At 38.0% G+C, this 20,543-nt stretch overlaps 2 protein-coding genes across 4 annotated transcripts in view; one reads left to right on the forward strand and one right to left on the reverse strand.

Moving 5' to 3' along the window:
* The window catches only part of LOC307167486 (uncharacterized protein), a 565,869-nt gene that overhangs the window by 261,263 nt on the left and 284,063 nt on the right, over nucleotides 1-20,543 (forward strand). The window lies entirely within an intron of this gene.
* The window catches only part of LOC307167501 (uncharacterized protein), a 155,653-nt gene that overhangs the window by 119,186 nt on the left and 15,924 nt on the right, over nucleotides 1-20,543 (reverse strand). Inside the window, exon 2 of one of the 2 annotated variants that reach the window (XM_079886661.1) lies at nucleotides 6,226-6,382. The exons of the other annotated variant lie outside the window; for it this stretch is intronic. Coding sequence (XP_079742787.1) covers nucleotides 6,226-6,280 — 55 coding nt within the window. The 5' untranslated portion in view covers nucleotides 6,281-6,382. The remainder of the gene's footprint in view (nucleotides 1-6,225; nucleotides 6,383-20,543) is intronic. 2 annotated transcript variants of the gene reach the window in all.

The raw sequence follows: 20,543 nt of genomic DNA on the forward strand, positions 1-20,543 counted from the left end.
CGATAACTGTAAAGATAACGATAAAGATAACTATATATGCGTCCACACCAACGACCGATAACAGTCTTTTTATTCTAAGCACGCGCGCGCCCGGATGATCCAGATCCATTTTAAATGCGCGAGACCTTTAAATTAGAATAGATTCTGATTGGCTGTCAGTGTTTTATCGTTCGACAGCTAGAAAAAAATCGTTCTGAAAGTGATCCCAACGATATCGTTCCTCATATCTTTATCGTTATAGTTGTGGTGTGAACTCTGTTATTCTTTAATATGGAGAACGATTTTTAGAATTATATCTTTATCGTTATCTTTATCGTTATCTTTATAGTTATCGTCCTTGGTGTGAACGGGTCTTAATTGGTCAGTGTTCGCTGAGTGGTGCTCAGCTCATGATTTAAACCCGCTAAAAGGTGAGGTAACGGTGGTTCTTTCTTTCCTGCAAGAGCTGTTGGACAGCGGGAGAACCCCTTCTACGCTCAGAGTGTACGTGGCGGCCATAGCAGCGTTCACAAACCCCGCAAACGGCCAGTCGCTAGGAAAGAACGACCTCATAATTCATTTCCTCAGGGGTGCTAGGAGGTTGAATCCTCCTCGGCCACCCTCGGTTCCGGCTTGGGACCTTTCCACGGTCCTCGAGGCCATGAAAGGCGAACCGTTTGAACCACTGCACACGGTAGAGTTAAAATACCTATCGTTTAAAACCGCTTTTCTGCTGGCGCTAGCCTCAGTAAAACGGGTGGGCGACCTGCACGCACTTTCAGTAAGCGCTACGTGCTTGGAATTTGGGCCTAATGACTCTAAGGTCATCCTCAAACCAAGACACGGTTATGTCCCTAAAGTGCTTACGACTCCCTTCATAGCGCAAGTTATCTCCCTCTCGGCCCTCCCTATGTCTGATAGTGAGGCAGGGGTTAACCTTCTCTGCCCGGTGAGGGCATTAAGGATTTATGTAGAGCGCTCTGCCGCTTTCAGGCAATCGGAGCAGCTTTTCGTTTCGTTCGGTGGCCGCATTAACCCTCTGAGGTCGGCAAACGCGCCCGCGCGTTTTGCTGGATTTTCTTCACATTGTAGAACTATAAACTTAAATTACTCCGTCATTTATGGTCATACAGAAAAAAGAAATATAAAAAAAGAACTTTTGTATGTGTCCACTTACAATCAAATCAAAACATTGTGCTTTTGTAAAATAAAGAAAATAAACAGGGTGTGCGTTCTGCCTCTCCGTCGCGGTGAACTTTTTTTTCTTGAGCACGTCTATAAACTGAAACAAAACTCAGTGAATACTTGTCACACATTTATGAGCCATATACCTTTATAAACATTTAAGTGTGTACTTTTAAATGATCGGATTCAAACTGAAAAGAATTATTCTCTGTTTAAGTAATTTGTATAAAACCAACAAGATGTCCAGCTTCTCAAACGCTTCCTAATTACTTTTAATTTGAACACGCCCACTCGCGCAAAAGATATTCACATGCAAATCTCCACATGGAACGCGATCGCGCTCATTACCTCAAAAACAAAACACCAAAATACTTCACAAGTCTCTGCTTTTCGTCGAGTTTGAAAGGCGCACCGTGAGCTTACATTGGATTTAGGCTACCTCAGAAGAAGAAGAATGCGATTTGAAGACAAGAAAGATGTAAGGTCAGGGCTCTACGCTAACTTTTTTCCCAAGGAGTACATGTGCTCCTAAATGAAAAAATCTAGGAGCACACAAAGAAATATAGGAGCACAGTGAAAAAAGTTGATTAAACTGCTCAATTCATATGGATTAGTTTTATGATATTTTATTTACTTTTTTCGAAGCATCAAAGTGGTAGTTGTGTAGGCTGTCAATGGAGGGAAAGAAATCTCTCAATTTCATCAAAAAGTTCTTCATTTGTGTTCTGAAGATGAGTGAAAGTCTTACGGGTTTGGAACGACATGATGGAGAGTAATAAATGACAGAATTTTCTGTTTTGGGTGAACTACCTGTTTAATAATTATGCAATTATCATTGTTAGCCTACTTCAAAATATTTAAAAAGAATGAACACCTCAATAAAGTATAAAGTGCTAAAAACAAAACAAATGCCCGCTTGCTTTTTTCCTTTGCAGTACTTGTAGGGGGCTACATTAAGTTGTCCTCAAAAATGTTTTTTTTGAACATTTCAAAAAAAAAATTCGTAACTTCAGGTCGTAACTTCAGTTTCTGCACTTGGTCTTTTGGTGAGAATTGTTGCTAATAATTTTTTTCATATACGCAAGTATTGATAGTGTGCGTGAGTTCCTTGTTTTTGTTTTTGAGATAATGACTAGGCTTCATACTGTGTTGCGTATCTAGCTCACTAACTGTGCGTTCACACCAAACGCGAATATCGCGTCTACCGCGTCTAGTTGTGCGTTTGAACATTTTGAATCCATTCGCGCATCCAGAGCGAAACTGACACGCGTAAAAAGCAAAAGTTTGAAGTGAAATTGACGCGCGTCTGAGGCGAAATCCGCCTTTTTAATTGTTTACTTGACTTTTTTATGGTGTAGGGGTCTGTTTACATCTGGTCACTTCATGCGTTTTTATTGATCAAAACGATTCCATTTACACCTAGTCACATAAGTGTGTTTTCGCAAAACTGATATAAATCGGATCTTCTATTCCCGCGCTATATGCAGATTTATTGTAGGCCTATGCAGAGTTCACATCACCTAAAGCACCAGATATGAGCTGCATTTTATTGATCATAAGCTCATTTCAAAATCAGCGATAGGAGAGGGCGACAGCAGCACTGGTAGCCTAATATCATTTCGTTTCTTTACTATTAATGAATATGATTGTGTGTTGAGAGTCTACGACTTACTTTCACTTTCATTTGCGGCAGTTTGCACGTTGGCTTGATGAATAGATCGCTCATCTGTTGTGATGCGTGTTGCAGTAGCGTCATCATATCTGGCTATAACATGACATAGTCAATAACACGCTCTCACACCTTTATTTTTAGCACTGTTGGGAGGAGTCAATTGACTCTCTCACTTAAAATCCAGCAGTTCCCGCACATTCCCACACTATTTCAGTGATTGGCTCATTGGTTGTGAATCGTCGCTCTCATTTGAATAAAGTTAAGCGCGTTAAGTTCACATCACGCAGTTGCGACCCCATCCTTGTTTTCCATGTGAAACATTGCGACCCCGTCCTTTTGCTTGCTTTCCATGTGAAATCAATGGTATTCGCTTCATCGCGCTGTTGTTCACTCGCGCACTGTGCTCGTAAATTATTTTTCAAGTTCGCACATAACTATTTTTAGGCGCAAATGCGAGTGAATTACTCGCACTGTAGAGCCCTGAAGGTAAGAAATTCTTACATATTAGTTTGTTATTGTTGCATAAATTTCACATTGCAGTTGAACTGTTGCTAGATATATGATGAATATTATAATATTTATACCCGTGTTTACTGTTACTGTGTTTGTGGATATCTGCTCAAACGTATATATATATATGGTAACCATAATGTTTTATATTTGAGCGCAATCGCGTTTGAATGTATCATATTTGATACATTCGAAAAGCAAAACGCACCAAACGGCTTCATGTTTTTACTATTATCTCATTTCATATCATCATAACGAATGGAAACATTTGAAGTAACATGATAATCAATATATTTTTCTCTAGCTTAGTTGTTACTGAAATATTTTGGAAGATTTATAGGCTGCTATGGTTATTGTTATTATTTTATGCAGCACTGCGCATAGCCTATGCCTACAAGGCACAACAAACCTGGTGTTCATTAAATTATTGTTGGAAACATTTGTGTGTGTGTGTGTGTGTATTTTGTGAATTTTAAAAAGCAATTTTAACCAGAAAAATCTCAAATGTATTCCCAAAATCGTGCAGGCCTTTCTCTTGATATCAGTATGTTCACTTTCTTTTTTTTTCAGGACCCAGATGCCACTGAGTCCTGCTGACTTCAACATTCACACGAGTCTCTGTACATGAACATGGTAAAGTGAAAATCAAACACCTTGGTAATGAAAGGTATGTACAATGTTTTTAGGAATGGCACAAAGGTCTCTGTCTTTGGATCATTGGTTTCAATGAGTGCTTTTTTGTCATTTGTTGTGTATCTTTGGATTATGTTGTGTTGTAAATAAATCAAACAATCTAAAAGCCATTCTTTTTTAAATCTCCTCATTCTTTGTGAAAGGTTGCTCAGAATGATATCGGCCTGATAGCTCCTAATAGGGCAGTTAGAGGAGGGTCTTTGTCTTTCTCAGGTGTGAAAAGCTTACATATTAATGAGCTCCCGCATAAAGCTTTGTGGCACAAAACACGTCGTAAAAATTTTAAATCAATATATTGTCTTATCTGAATGAGCAGTCAGGGTGATTTTCACATAGTTTTAGAGCAAATATTCTAGGCTACGTGATACAATTTTCAAAAGTCTTGTGAAGAAATAATCAGTATGGGTTTCATGGCCTTATTTCAGTGAGAATTTTTTTTTGTATTTTCACAAACCACGCATAAATGTCATTATCTCAAAACTACAAACTTTTACACACATGCTGCTGATATATTATTGTAGCAGAGTTTGTGCTGAATACAGTGTAATTAGACTTTAGCCATGAAAATGTCACAAGTAACAGAAATAACCACAAATGTCAGAGCATGTCAGAACACCTCCAGGGCCCAGAAAACAGCTCAGACCTCAGAGGGTTAAAGGGATAGCCATCTCGAAACAGACCCTGTCCAGATGGATAGTGGACGCTATCGCGTCAGCTTATGCATCCATGGGTTTAGACTGCCCTTTGGGGGTGAGGGCCCACTCGACTAGAGGCATGGCCTCGTCGTGGGCATGGTCAAGTGGGGTTTCTATCCATGACATTTGTATGGCAGCAGGCTGGGCCTCGCTGTCTACATTTGTAAGGTTTTGTAACCTGGAAGTACCCGCATTACAGGCCAGACTGCTCTCAGTCTGATAATGCTATATTAACGTTGTCTACCCAACTCGGCTTGACTAGACTGTTAATATACTGCAAGTCCTGTGGCCCACGCAGTTTAAGGTGGTCATACTGCCTTAACTGTATAGATATACGCTAATGCACCTATCTCATAACACCGAGTCGTCCCGCCCTGTTATGCCGTTGTGATTGCTTCACTTTATATGAGCCCCGGGCACTGCCTTTGGGACATAAGTGTTGAAATTCAGCACGCACGGCGTTTTACATAGGGTTCCCGTAGCGTAAGCTAAACTTACGCAACACGAGAGTACTCTCGTAAGAGAACGACACTCGGTTACTAACGTAACCTCGGTTCTCTCTAGAGAGGGAACGAGTGTTGCGTAGCCTGCCGTGCTTGTGCTGCACTTTGGTTTCGCTTCTAGTCGACTGAAATCACTTGTGCAACCTGTGCAGGGGGGTTTTATAGGCGAAGCCACACCCTGTTTTGGCGGGCTATGACGACAGCGCGGGAAGGCTTCCCACTGGCGCTGGAGTCATGCCAAGATGCACTGATAGGTTGCAGCAGTTGCCGCAGAGCAGCCAATAGGCGCGCGAGCTGTCTCGCCTATGTCTGCCTGCTGCAGCAAATGCGTTTTACATTCTAAAAATTAAAGGATAGTTTTTTGCTTCAGTATTCTCGAGAAAAGGAGTTTTCCCGTAGCGTAAGCTAAACTTACGCAACACGAGAGTACTCTCGTAAGAGAACCGAGGTTACGTTAGTAACCGAGTGTCGTTATGATTTATAGGCATTTCATCATTTATCATCCATATACTGCTTATTAATTCACATCTACCAAAGCAGTTGTAACGACTGAGACAATCAGACACATAATTTGTTACATTTAACAAATAAGCTTCAAAGCCCACTCTTAGGAATGTAACATTGTTGTATGTTTGTGATTTAGTTAATAAAACTTGTGCACAATATGTATTTGGTTCGGATTCTCTGCTTGCAACAAAGTTTACTTTACGATTTAGATTTGGACTACAGGCTCTTAGTACTGTACAGTAAGAAAAGACATTTCCCTTCATTAATAAACAATTCCCTTCATTAATAAACAATTTACGCTGAGTGTTCACAAGACAAACAGGTGGGTTGATTGTAATATTAATTTTACTACATTAAGTTAATTATATTAATCGATCCAAATATTCATAATCAATTATAACCAGATATTACTGATTATTAATATTTCATAGAGCTAATTCATTACACAGTCAACAATGAAGAATCAATAATGGACACCAACCTGTTTGTTCCTCAGTATCTTCATGTTTTATTCTGGATGGTTCTGGATAACTCATGTCTTCAATCTCCTCTTTAACAGATTTCAGCTGCTACTCCTGGAGTTTGAAACTAAAAATTTCACTTCAGTTCTTGTCTTTGCTCTTTCACTTCCACTGGGTCTGAAATATATTAAAACATTAAGTTGTTAGAATGAGTTCTGGAGAATAAATGTGAATTTTCAAGTTAACCCTGATTTAATAACAGCAAACAAGTGAGATCTGTTTATCAAATATCATATTTTTGATGTACCAAAGGTTAGTTTTGTCATCCTCTTGTTAAAGGGATAGTTCACCAAAAACTGAAAATTACCTCATGATTTACTCACTCTCAAGTCATCGTTCGTCAACTATCAACTAAAACAACTAGCTTCCAGCAGACGGCATATGCATCGATTTACGGCAAAAGAGTAACACTTGACCTGACGTACAACGTAATGATGAACGCAGAAGTGCAGAGGATAGAGCAAAACAAAACACCAGTCACGAATCAAAGTCTAAAACGACAATTTCTGAAGAGAAATGTTGGAGGAGCTTGAGTTTGTTGTCCAGCCCTGTTTGTTTGTAACCGCGCATCGTCACTCATCGTCAAGTGTTACTCTTTTGGCGTAAGTCGACTTGCGTATGCCGTCTGCCGGATATTTTTCTTACACGAACACATCGCTTCGCTTCAGAAGGCCTTTATTCACTCCCCAGGGCCGTGTGGAGCACTTTTATCATGGATAGATGCACTTTAATGGACTTCACAACAGAAACGGCCATTCACTTCCATTATAAAGCTTGGAAGAGCCAGGACATTTTTTATTATAACTCAGATAGTATTCGTCTGAAAGAAGAAAGTCATATACACCTAGGATGGCTTGAGGGTGAGGAAATGGGGTAATTTTAATTACTAATAAATTACTAATACTAATAATTCATTTTTAATTATAGGGAACTAGTTAAATAGTTAAAATGTGAATGACAATTGCTGTAGAAGATTATGATATTATGATAAGTGAATTTATGCCATATATATACCTAGATTATGTGCTTACTTTTCACAGCTCTTATTGTATCTTACAATATATATAAACTAGGGCTGTGCCGGTAAAATTGCCGGGATCGATTGTTAGATGCATCGCGATGCGGACGTGGACGATTCTGGATCGATTCACAAATGTCAAAAATCGAGTTTTTTTTACTAATAACGTAATATTGACGGAACGCAAAAGGCGGAACTCAGCAGACGTTCAGTGCGCGGACACAACAGAGACGCATGATGGTTGAGTTAATGCCAGTTGTGATTAATACTTAAATCATTTTAATCAATTTAATACTTTTTGTTGCCCTTATCCTTATGGTGTGACTTGGCCAGGATTCGTCAGGAGGGCCACCTCTCATCACTACCCTGTTGCATTTCTCCCTTACTTTAAATGGAGGCCAGAGGCTTCGACCGTCCTTTACCCATGAGGTTGGAGGAAGTCGACAATGTGATACATTGTCTTTGAACAGAAAAGGATTTAAAAATGATTTGAAAAACCCAAAAAACTAAAAACAAAACCTTTACAATGATTTACAATAGTACATAATACAGAGGTTGCATGATTATTCTGTGACAGCTAGTAATTTCTGAGATGCAAAAAATAAATAAATAACTCATATGTGTCAAGAGCCAGCTTTTCTTTTCTTCTTTTCTTACACAAGCATTATATATATATATATATATATATATATATATATATATATATATATATATATATATATATATATATAAAGCTAATAATTGCAAAGCTGATATTCAGCATCATTACTCCAGTCTTCAGTGTCACATGATCCTTCAGTAATAATACTAATATGCTGCTAAAAAGAAGCATTTCTTATTTTCTTATTATTTTTAATATTATTAGTATTGAAAATGTTTTTTTTATAAAAGTAATTTTTTTAAGCATAAACAAATAACACTAAATTTGTCTTCACTTAAAATGTTATAACCTCTAACTTAACCTACCCAGATAAGCTCCAGCTACTAATCTACTACTAGCAAACATATAAAAATTAGGTTTTTATTTTCAACTTGGGTTTAACTGTTGACCAAGTTCAAAGTCTTTCATAAGACAAAAACCATAACAAACATCTTTGTAAAAATAACTTTTACATTACACTAGGCACATAGGCTAATATACGGTTTAATTACATAATAAAAGTTCACTCACCACAAAATACATTTTTAAATCCAATAATCAGATGAGATGATCCTATACTTTAACAATTATTTGTCTTTATTAAGCCATGATTAATGACTAACTGCATGATCTACATCAGCGGTTTTCAATAGGTGAGGCGCGCCTCCCCTGGGGGGCGCCAAAGAGCCACAGGGGAGGCGCGACACGCAAAGAAAAAATAACTGTATGCAGCTCTATTGCTCTCAGACTTGTAAACCGTGCCTTCAGTTTTTGCAATCTGTACCCACAAATTCATAAACCATGGCCCTTTCGCAATCCGTTCCCACGGGTTTGTAAACTGTAACGTTACTCAGGGATTTGTGGCTCGCCCTCATTTTAGAAGAACACCAGGAGGTAGCCTACGTTGTTAACAAATCTTATTGTATATTGTTTTATTGTGTATTAAGTGGAATACATCAAATTGTCTTAACAGGGTCTGCATGTTTAAAGTGATTCTCAATTGTAGCGGGTATGGGGTGGAATATACGATTTAATATGATTACATTTTTTAATAATAATTATAATTGCGTGACGAGTTCATAATGCGGTCAATTCCCGTTCCCATTTAAGGCGGGCGTACACGGTGCGATTTTTGCTGTTTTTATGAGCTCGCAGATGATTTTTTTCACTCGGGAGAAATTGAGTGGAATCTGTGATGCTCACATGGTCGCGGCTCACAGCGTGTGAGAGGAATTACGAGCCGAGCCGAGCACGTTATGAGCACCTCCCGACCTCCCGATCATTTTTAAACATGTTTAAAAAATTCGGGGAGTCGGCCCGATTTTCACCAGCTGTCCCCTATTGCTAAATCATACACAACCACGTCGATGGGGCTATACCTCAGTGGCAGCAACCATACACCGTGCGCATACACTCTCTCTCTCTCTCTCACACACACACATCTCTCTCTCTCTCTCTCTCTCATGTTGAAAGGAATGGCTACTGTTCTCTGCTTTACAACAAATCATTTGCACACATTTCTGTCATTTTTTCTATCTGAAGCTTTGCCTGCATGCAACATTGACGGTCTCTGTGTTTAGCGCGAAAGCTCACATGATTGCTGCCGGCTCGTGATAAAATTCGTGCAGGACAGTCGTGCCGTGTACCAGCTGCTTTGACGCGATTATCAGTTAAACTGACTCGCAACGTGTGCAATATCTCACAACCTCCCGAGTGTCCGAACCTGGTCCAAACTCGCACCGTGTACGCCCGCCTTGACTTAAAGGCATAGTTCACTTTGAAATTAAATTTTGGTATGTTTTAGCTTACCTCAAGGGCATCCAAGATGTAGGTGTCTTTTTTTCCGCAGTAGTTTCAATTTTGATATTTCTAGGTCAAACCGTTCTTGTCTGTCAGTCATATAATGCAGGTCTGTGGTCACTGTCTCAAAGAACATGCACAGAGTCCAAATGAAACAATTCCCCATCGTCCAAATTAAACAATTCCCCATCGTAAGTACACATTGATGGCCTAAGACACGAAACGAGCGGTTTGTGTGAGAAAACGAACAGTATTTATATCGTTTTTACCTCTTATAACACAGCCACGTCCAAGTGATCTGAGGGCGCGGGCGCTTCCTGGTGTGTGACGTGTACGCAGACTGGTGCATAGATATATATACACTACTGGGCTTGACATTAACTTTTTGAGGCACTTGTCCTTCGGACAAGTAAATTTATGTTTTACTTGTCCATGCACAAAAGTCACTTGTCCGGGTAAAGATTTATAATTTTATAATTTATTTATTTTTTTGTGTTTTGCTAATGCAGAATTCGAACAAACCATTGAAAGCATCCAAACACTATCAATATTAATAAAATTCAGTTGAAACAGTAGAAAGGAACGTGTCCCAAGTAATACAAAGGAACGTGTCCCAAGTAATACAAAATAATTTTGTAGACATAGAGATGCACCGATTACAATTTTCTAGGCCGATTCCGGTTTTTCATTGAGTTTGACATGCCGATTCCGATTTAATTTTTTTCTAACCACTTTACAGCACACACAAATATTTATTTTCGATCTTTTCTTTAACCCTTTCACGCATAAGTTTAAAATATTCTAACTGACACCCCCACCCAGAGTGAGTTTTTTCAAGGCGAACGTTCCCTTTAATGTTTCCATGGCGACGCGTCACGCGATACACCGCAGCCACAATAATATGACAGATGTGTCGCTTTTATTTCGCTTTTCCTTTTTTATTCAAAATATTCACAAAATTGCTTATCATGTCATCAATCAGCCTGTCTGATATTCCGATTCTCAAATACGTGTGAGTGAGTGTGTTTGGTTGTTTAAAAACCTTTATAAATAATCTTGATCTATAACATGAGATGGGCGCCACAATGTTGTCCTGTCAGTCGGATTTACAGCACGTGAATTCATCAGTTTCTCCCGAAATAAATGCAAGAAAGTGGCCGGTGAACTGAGAAGAATAGAGTAAACTTTATAGCTACTTCCACTATGTTTGTCTGATATGAATAACATGTCGGCAAATTAACGTTATATTTGAATAGATTGTTATTGCTGCTTCCACAGACATCAGTGTGTATTTTACAAACTCCAAATGTATTGTTTTACTCGTGCTTATGTGTATTTAAATATCTGAAACCTAAAATAATCATTATGAGGTTGAAAACACTGCTTAGTTGTGATATATGACAGCGCTGAACGCGTCCGACTCTGGCTCAGCGCCAGGCAACGCGCGAAAGCACAGTTTGAATCTGGCAGTTATGCGACGTCTCAAATCGGTAAAATTAAATCTGTAAAATTATAGACGTAAGTTAATGAGTAGAGTAATGAGTACTTCACATAACGTGAAGTACCATGGCATTTTATTTTGTTTGAAATTTAACTTGTCCAGTGGGACAACTAATTTTCACTTCCACTTGTCCTACAAAAAAATCCACTTGTCCCGGACAAGCGGACAAGCCTTAATGTCGAGCCCTGCACTAGATGTCGCATTAAAGACATTCGTTCCAATGAACTGCCGTAGGCAAGGCGACATCTAGTGTATATATATCTATGCACCAGTCTGCGCACACGATAGACACCAGGATGCGCTCGCGCCTTCAGATCACTTGGACGTGGCTGTGTTATAGGAGGTAAAAACGATATAAATACTGTTCGTTTTCTCACACAAACCGCTCGTTTCGTGTCTTAGGCCATCAATGTGTACTTACGATGGGGAATTGTTTAATTTGGACGATGGGGAATTGTTTTAATTTGGACTCTGTGCATGCTCTTTGAGACAGTGACCATAGACCTGCATGATATGACTGTCAGACAAGAACGGTTTGACCTAAAAATATCAAAATTGAAACTACTGCGGAAAAAAAGACACCTACATCTTGGATGCCCTTGAGGTAAGCTAAAACATACCAAAATTTAATTTCAAAGTGAACTATCCCTTTAACAATCACATTATATAGAGACGCGCGTCACGATCTGTGCACTGCCGCGTCTCGCGCTCGCCATGCCGTCAGATTCAGTATCAGTGCACTTTATGAACCATGGCGTTAACTTGAACTGCATTTCTGTCAGTGCGTGACTACAGCTCGTTAATAAACAACGTTTTTGTTTTTTTAAATTGATCCATTTCATACAATCCGTCTTCATTTGGCAAGTGCACTTGCGCAAAAACATTTTTCATGTTCAACTTTTGTTTTTTTTTGTGTGTGGATGCTGCTGATAAAACAGCTTCGCAGAGAATACAGAGACATGCATTTGTGTGTGTGTGTGTGTGTGTGTGTTTGTTTCTTTTGTAAAAGTTTCCCAGATATAACTTCCCTATTTAATGCACAATTTTCCTTACAAATTATATTATCAGCATTACAATGTGAGTAAATGTAGCCGTGTAAAATGTAAAGGATGATGCCACCCATCTAGATCAATGTGCATTTACGTTTAGATTGTAACATATTTAATAGCATGGAATTACAGTGTAATTAGTGTTAGCTCACTATCTTAGCCTTTTTCTGTGCATTAGGTGAGATAATCTGATAATATTAGCGATTCTCATTTATCAAAACACTAAAATTGGTACTGTTTTGGAGAGAAATTGGGTATTTTTTAATCTCTCTATTTAACCCATCTCATGGTGTGTGATGCTGAACTATCATATGAGTTTCTAAAGGTTTTTGAATTCTTTGCACAGTTATGAATATTGATATTTTATGTGCAGCAATAGCATGCTCAGGCTCAGTGGCCTTTCGCCTAATTTTAAATGCTTTTTTTCTTTTCAAATAGCTAATATGATTTAAATGGTGATGAGTGTACTGATTTGATGCATTTTAAAAAGATGGATGATAGATATTCTTCAATCTTTTCGACAAAGAACAAAATATAATGTGAATTACAGTAAGTGCAATTTTTTTTAATTTATAAATTGTAGTGCACAGTGTTTATTATAAGGGGGTAGAATCCGCAGCTCAGTACTCACTACTCACTACTCATGAGTACTTTTAAATAAGCTACTTTTTTTACTCTTACTCAAGTAGTTTTTTGGACAAGTACTTTTTACTCTACTCACACTACATTTTTTGGAATGTAATGGTACTTTTACTTGAGTATGTTTTTTCAGTACTCTTTCCACCACTGCTGATTTTGTTCGATATGATGTGCATCTCCTTCAAATGTGCGCTTAAAGCCCAGACACACCGTGCCGATTTCAGCCGTCAGGTGTCGTCGGCGGTAGCTTTGGCGCCGATTGCACATGTTAAGCATGTTCTGTTGACTTGTGGTTAGGCCTACTGATATTCAGTGATTTTAAAAGTAGCCTCAATTAGGCCTGCATTTGCAAATCATACATGCAAATGACTGCTAGATTGATCACTTACAATGATCAGATGAAAGTTGACACTAAAAAAGAGAGAAAATAATTATTTTCATGCCATTCACCATAAAATCATAAAAGCTGTTATTTATGAATATATCAAAACATCTGAAAAATGTACAAAAGAAACTCTATTAAGTCTCTAATAAGGAATATTAAGTCACAATACAACGTATTTTCATTATTGAAAATTTTTTTACTTGAATATGATTAATATTTTTTCCCTGGTTGTATAAATGTTGTAGGCTACCTTTACTGTATTATTTTTTTCTTTTTTTGTATTATATAAAAAGTGCAATTATCTATCTATAAATTACAGAAATTTGGATTAGAAATGCTAAAGATATCATTAAATGTATTGGTCAAAGAAGCCCCGAGAAGGTTGTGGTTTAAAAATAAACATTCTGACATACACTGTCAGCTACACTGTTTACTTCTGAATATTATATTTTATTCACAGCCATCAGTCTCTTTCACGGGCACCACTAAAAACACACACAAAAACTGATTTGTTTTATTATAATCTCACACGGGTAGGCTACTGTATGCTTAGTCATTTCTGTCTCTCACTCACTCTCTCAATGTAAACAGAGAGAGCGCTCGCGCTCAGAGTGCGTGAGAGAGGAGTTCACGCGCTCCTGAAAGAGGGGCTCCCGCACTTTCACGCAGCCAAATATTATTAATAATTGTAAACTTACTTTAAAAAAAAAAAAAAAAAAAAACTGACATTAACTTTACCAACATGAACCTGAAACGGGTTTTCTCAATCCTAGCAAATCTGCTCCATATAGTGTGAATGACGTCAGACAGATATAACGGTATTAACTGTAATTATCAGCGCTGAAAGTGCATATGGGAAAAAAGCCACAAAAAAGGCAGAAAAGCCATTGTTTATGAGAACAGAAGATCTAGATGTGTACGTTTAACATACAGGCCGTCCATTTTATACTTATATATACAAAAAATACTTTACCTCAGTAAAACTCTCAGTCCGGCGATGACCTCTCATCCAAAGGGGAGTCCGGCTGTGCGCGCGATGGGCGCGTGTCCCTTGCTTATATACCCTCGATCTGGTTCTTTCGCGGTCTTTGCACTTGGTGTGAAATAGTAACGTTTATATTTTTTTTTTCTTTATTATTTATATTATTATTATTATAAGCAAAGTCCATTTTGATGGGATATAGTAATACTACTAATAATTATTATTATTATATCCCATCCAAATGGACTTTGCTTAATCATAATAATAACAAAAAAAAAAAGAGAAAAATAATTGTATTATTAGTAATAATACAATTATTTTTCTCTTTTTTTTTTGTTATTATTATGATTAAGCAAAGTCCATTTGGATGGGATATAATAATAATTATATTATATTATTATTATTATTACTAGGCTAATTATTACTAGTAATAATAATTATTATTATTAGTATGGCACTTTTAATAATAAAATATATATATATATACTAAAAGTCAAATGTTTTGGTGTAACTTCAGTTCGTAGGTATACCCATCAGATTTATTTAACAAAAACATGAACAATTACAAAATAAACAAAAAACAAAAAATGTATGTCATTCCGATTCTTTTATATAGGCTATTTATTGTTGTTATTATTATTTTTTGCTATAATCAGAATTTCCTCACATTGAAAAATCATGGGAACTCAAATATGGTCCTTGTGGATTTTTTTATTTCAACATGGTGAAAATAATATAATAATTGTATTTGTATTTGCCCTGGTCTCCCATTTGCTCTAGCCCATTTAAGTTCATCATGCTAATCCTTGATATCATTAAATTATAAATAATATAAGCACATATTTTATTACAGTACAATTTTTTTAGTTTATAATTCATTTGTTACAGTTTTAATGGCAAGAGGTAAAATAAAAAAAAAATATTATTGATATAAAAAAATTATATTAAATCATGAATTTAAAACTCCTTTTGAAGTTCTATGAATTGTGGTATTTTTATAATTTAATGTGCCTAATGCGCCATTTCTCAACCACAATCGGCCCAGCTACACACAGCCAAAACCTAGCCAGATCCGGCAACCATTACTGGGCCAGAGCTGGTCACTTCCGGTGAGCCGCTGCCAGTACACAGCCGAGTGAGCCGACACTCAGCCGTGATTGGCCCGATTCCGCTGGCTACCTGGGTAACGTATGGAAAATTGGCAATTTCATTGTGAGCTATTTAGTATTTTCTGTATGAGATTTCTGTATTATTCAGTTTTCACATCAATATGCTGTAAACCGATCTGTTATACGCACGTTACACTGCCCTCAACACTCACAGTGTGTATCAGTTCAATGCCAGTCACAAAAAGTTACATTTTGACTGTGCTCTCTGCAGATGTTCATTCACTTTTTTTTTTGTGATTGGCATGTCCATAATTAATGTAAACTCAAAACTTAATTGTAACGAGGTTTCAGAAAAGTGAGGATCCATTTGCAGCTTTTTTGTAATCTTGGTTCGTACAATCAGGGTCAATCACCAGCAAACACAACAGTAGAGACAAAGCAACTCGTAATGCTTAAACAGGCATAAGGTCAGGCAGCAAACTTACAATGAGGTAGAGTCCGAGAGCAGGTTAAATAATCCACTGAAAGTCAGTTGCAAGGGTAATCAGTGCCACGTATGTGAGAGGGAAATGTAGTTCAAAGAGGTTTAATCTCAGAAGTCTCATTTGTGACATTAATACAGCATATTCACTCTTTATTGCAGAGACCTACCTGGGGTGCGTTTCCCCACAGCACCGTTAGCCGAACTATGATCGCAAGTTCCGTCGTTATCAACGTAGTTCAACCAGTCTGTGTTTCCCGAAACCATCGTTCCAATGAACATTCGCAAACAGCATCGCAAAGTTGTGTGGTTGGTTTGGCATCTTTCAACCTGTGGTTGAAAGCATAGTTTCTAGTTTGCATGACATGTGGACTTAATAAATCCTTATCTTGAGCCAAATAAGCAAGTTGACATTCAGTACAATCTATATCTTTTATTTAGGATACAGACAAATGTCATTTACGTCTTTCAGTTTGTCAAAGTGGCGTTTTTGAAGAGTGTGCATGTGCGAACGTGCTTTAGTATGTAAGAATGAGATGATATTGTAATAACTGGCAGTTATTCAGTAGAACGTGGGGCTGACCTCGTTAAAGTGGTCATATAATGGTACATGCACTTTTACAAGTTGATTGTACTGAAATGTGTGTTGGCAGTGCCTGTACACAACCATCATAAAATGATAAAAATCCATCCAGTTGTTTTTTATATAATCTCCTTATATGTTTTGAAGAGATGTCTTATCGATCACAAGTTCAGTATGGTGTACCACAAGGCTCAGTACTAGGACCGCTGCTGTTCACTCTGTACATGCTACCATTAGGAGATATCATTAGGAAACATGGCATTAGTTTTCACTGTTATGCCGATGATACTCAGCTCTATATTTCTTCAAAACCTAACGAAACTTACCAATTCACAAAATTAACGGAATGCATAGCTGATTTAAATAATTGGATGACTCGTAATTTCCTACTTCTAAATTCTGAAAAAAACAGAGATTCTAATTATTGGACAAAAAACTTCCTCACGTAATAACCTAGAATACTGTCTAACACTTGATGGCTGCTCTGTTAAATCTTCGTCGTCGGTTAGGAACCTGGGTGTGCTCTTTGATACCAACCTTTCATTTGAAAGTCACGTGTCTAGTATCTGTAAAACCGCATTTTTCCATCTTAAAAATATATCTAAATTATGCCATATGCTCTCATTGACAAATGCGGAACAATTAGTTAATGTGTTCATGACCTCAAGGCTAGATTATTGTAATGCTCTACTGGGTGGTTGCCCTGCACGCTTAATAAACAAACTACAGCTAGTTCAAAACGCAGCAGCTCGAGTTCTTACCAGAACCAGGAAGTATGACCATATTAGCCCGGTTCTGTCAAAACTGCACTGGCTCCCTATTAAACATCGTATACATTTTAAAATATTGCTGATTACTTACAAAGCACTAAATGGTTTAGCTCCGCAGTACTTGAGCGAGCTCTTAACGCATTATAGTCCTTCACGTCTATTGCAATCTCAAAATTCCGGCCAGTTAATAATACCTAGAATATCAAAATCGACTGCTGGCGGAAGATCCTTTTCCTATTTAGCACCAAAACTTTGGAACAATCTTCCTACCATTGTCTGGGAAGCAGACACACTCTGTCAGTTCAAAGCTAGACTAAAGACACATCTCTTTGACATAGCATTCATATAATACATTATAGACTTCTATAATTCAATGTTAGGCTGCATAGATTAGGTCAGCTGGAACCGGGAACACTTCCCATAAATCCTGATGTACTCGTTACATCATAAGAAGAATGGCATCTACGCTAATTTTAGTGTCTTTGTTTATCCCGAGGTTTTCCCGCAGCCTGCCGGATCCAGGCCGTATCCAGATCTGATGAAGGACCTTCGCCTGAACCCGATGACAACGCAGTGCTGAAGTGCCAACTAGTCTCTCCCTATGGAGGATCCCTTTACCACTCTACAGATAAAGCGTCGTCGGGAAACTCAATTCGCGTACCTACCCCGAATTGATAAAATCAAATAAAATTCTGTATCAAAATTATAAGGAAACACCAGTACTTTGTTTAGGCTTGGTTTGTAGGGAATTCTAAACCTGCGCACATATATTCAAACGCACATAACTATAGAACCAATTCTTAATGCGCATGTGAACGCCATCAGCGTTTCTCACAGGATCGCGTTTAAAGTTTGTGTAGAGAGAATGGTGTCGTCTTAGCGGACCCTAATTTAAAAACAAATGATCGTTGCGACGGAAGCGAATCAATCAAAACTAACTTTAGCTGGAAAATGGCTTTATTAAAGAACCGCTAGCCAAAACAATCTTACCTTAAATTATACGTTTATCTCTGTAAAGCTGCTTTGAAACAATCTCCATTGTTAAAAGCGCTATATAAATGAAGATAAAAAAAATAAATAAAAAAAACTTTTCCCCCCATCTCAAATCACGCCGTTCGACCGTGTGACGTCACACGGTCGGACACCCCTCCCACGATTGTTGATTGACAGCTGTGTTTCAACACAGACCCGCCCTCGCTCGTGAGAGAGCTGTCAGTCATCATAGTCCGCGCGGTCATTGTTGATACACTGGAGCACTGTCTATGAGCAGAATGGCGTCTAAGCGATTGTGGTGTTCTGTTCTTGGGTGTAATAACGAACACAGCAGTCATTTTGATGTTCCTAAATCCAAACCGCTGAAGACGCAGTGGCTGAGTTTTGTTTTCGAAGGGAATATTCCCCACGATCAACGTCAATGCTTTGATGTTTGCGCGAATCATTTCACACACCAGAATGCTTTACAAACGAGGTCAGTATAAAGCTGGTTTTGCTAAGAAGCTGCTCCTGAAAAACGGATCGGTACCAACTATTCGTGTTCCTGCTGCACCTCCAGAAGAAGTGTGTGTAACGTTTTATTAACCTTTATATTAAAGGGGGGGGTGAAATGCTCATTTTCACTCAATCTCCTGTTAATCTTGAGTACCTATAGAGTAGTATTGCATCCTTCATATCTCCAAAAAGTCTTTAGTTTTATTATATTTATAAAAGAAAGATAGGCTGTACCGAGTCTTTCCGGAAAAAAACGAGCGGCTGGAGGCGGGCCGTGTGGGCGAAGCTAAAGCTGTGCTAACGCGCCGAGCTAACAACACACAGAGACATTTGAAGCAGTTTTACTCACCGAAATACTCCTTCAAACGTACAATTTAATTTTTGAAACTTTGTCCATGTTTAGCATGGGAATCCAACTCTTTAACAGTGTAAAAAACTCAGTATGCATGAAATAGCATTTCACCCCCCCCCCCCCCCCCCCCCCCCCCTTTAATATTTATATTAATCTTTGCAAATCGCTAGCACGCCTCACGTTGAATGCGGCTGTTTACACTCAGGGTACATTACGGCATGTTTTCTATGTACAACGTTCTCAATATAATTCATAATCCCACGTTTATAATGAACAACGCGTTATGGTTATAATGTTATTACAAACTGTGTACGCAGGTGTTAAAGTTAATGTGGTAATACTACACTAAGCTTACTTTTGTAGATGGTTTATAACGGTGATTAAAATGGATTAAAATTTAAAATTGACTGATTAAAATTTAAAATGGATGTTACTGATTAAGAAGTAATGTAAAAAAAAACAGTTATAACTGCATGAAGATGAATGGTAACACAAAAATTCTTAGGTGTCCTTCAACTACTGTTAGAAACATTCCTGCCGTGACCTCATGTTAGTGCTTCAGCCCTGACAGTTGTACCTAACACTGCATAGATAACGTTACGCATCACGGACAAGCCTACATTTACCGAAAAAATGAACATCAATCTGTCAATGAACTAACGTATACATCAGTAAACACATAGCGTTCGTATCTCACTACTCTACCCTGCCAGTACACACAAAGATAGATCAAAGTGACATTACGTTGTCGAACTTCTTCGGGGCCGTCATCTTGTTCCGGGTCCGACTCCGGTTCAAATTGATACGGTTGCACAGTGTCCTCAGAGACTCCCGCTGCCATTCTTTCTCCAAAATATACCCTCAACTGTTGTCAAGGCAACACTCCACATGTGTTGTTGTGTCAAAACGTCCCACAGAACAGAGGGGCGGGGTGAGCAAAGTTCATTATCATTTAAAGACACATGCACTTAAATGGCGTGCTGAAAACAGAGCTGTTTTTGACCAGGTAAAATGAGTGTTTTCTTACAATACTAATGAGAATTTTTAATTAAAGTATATTACAAACTTTTAATTTAGGCCCTAAAGAATCATATTATCTTGTACAAAAATGGCATTATATGACCCCTTTAAGTTTGCGACACCATAACTATTGAACAAAGATTCTGTTCAGTCATTTCTGTGCGGCTCAGTCCGAAGATCATCTGCGTACATTTTTGTAAGAATTGAAAAAAAAACTTTTGAGTTGCAAAAAAAACTGAAAATTTTACTTATCAAAATGGTCACTACTGTAATGGGCGGAGTCTTAATATAAGATATTGATTGTGCCCTTTCAGGGCTTGGCCCCTAAATACACAATACTAACATGAATATTATTATGACCCACATGGAAACATATGGATGAATAGAATGAACATCATTCTCCTACATGCAAATCCTTCCCAGTTAACACACGATGTACCAGTTACGTAATTTATTGGTAC

This window comes from Squalius cephalus (assembly GCF_949319135.1).
Source record: "Squalius cephalus genome assembly, chromosome: 11".
In the NCBI taxonomy this organism is placed as follows: Eukaryota; Metazoa; Chordata; class Actinopteri; order Cypriniformes; family Leuciscidae; genus Squalius; species Squalius cephalus.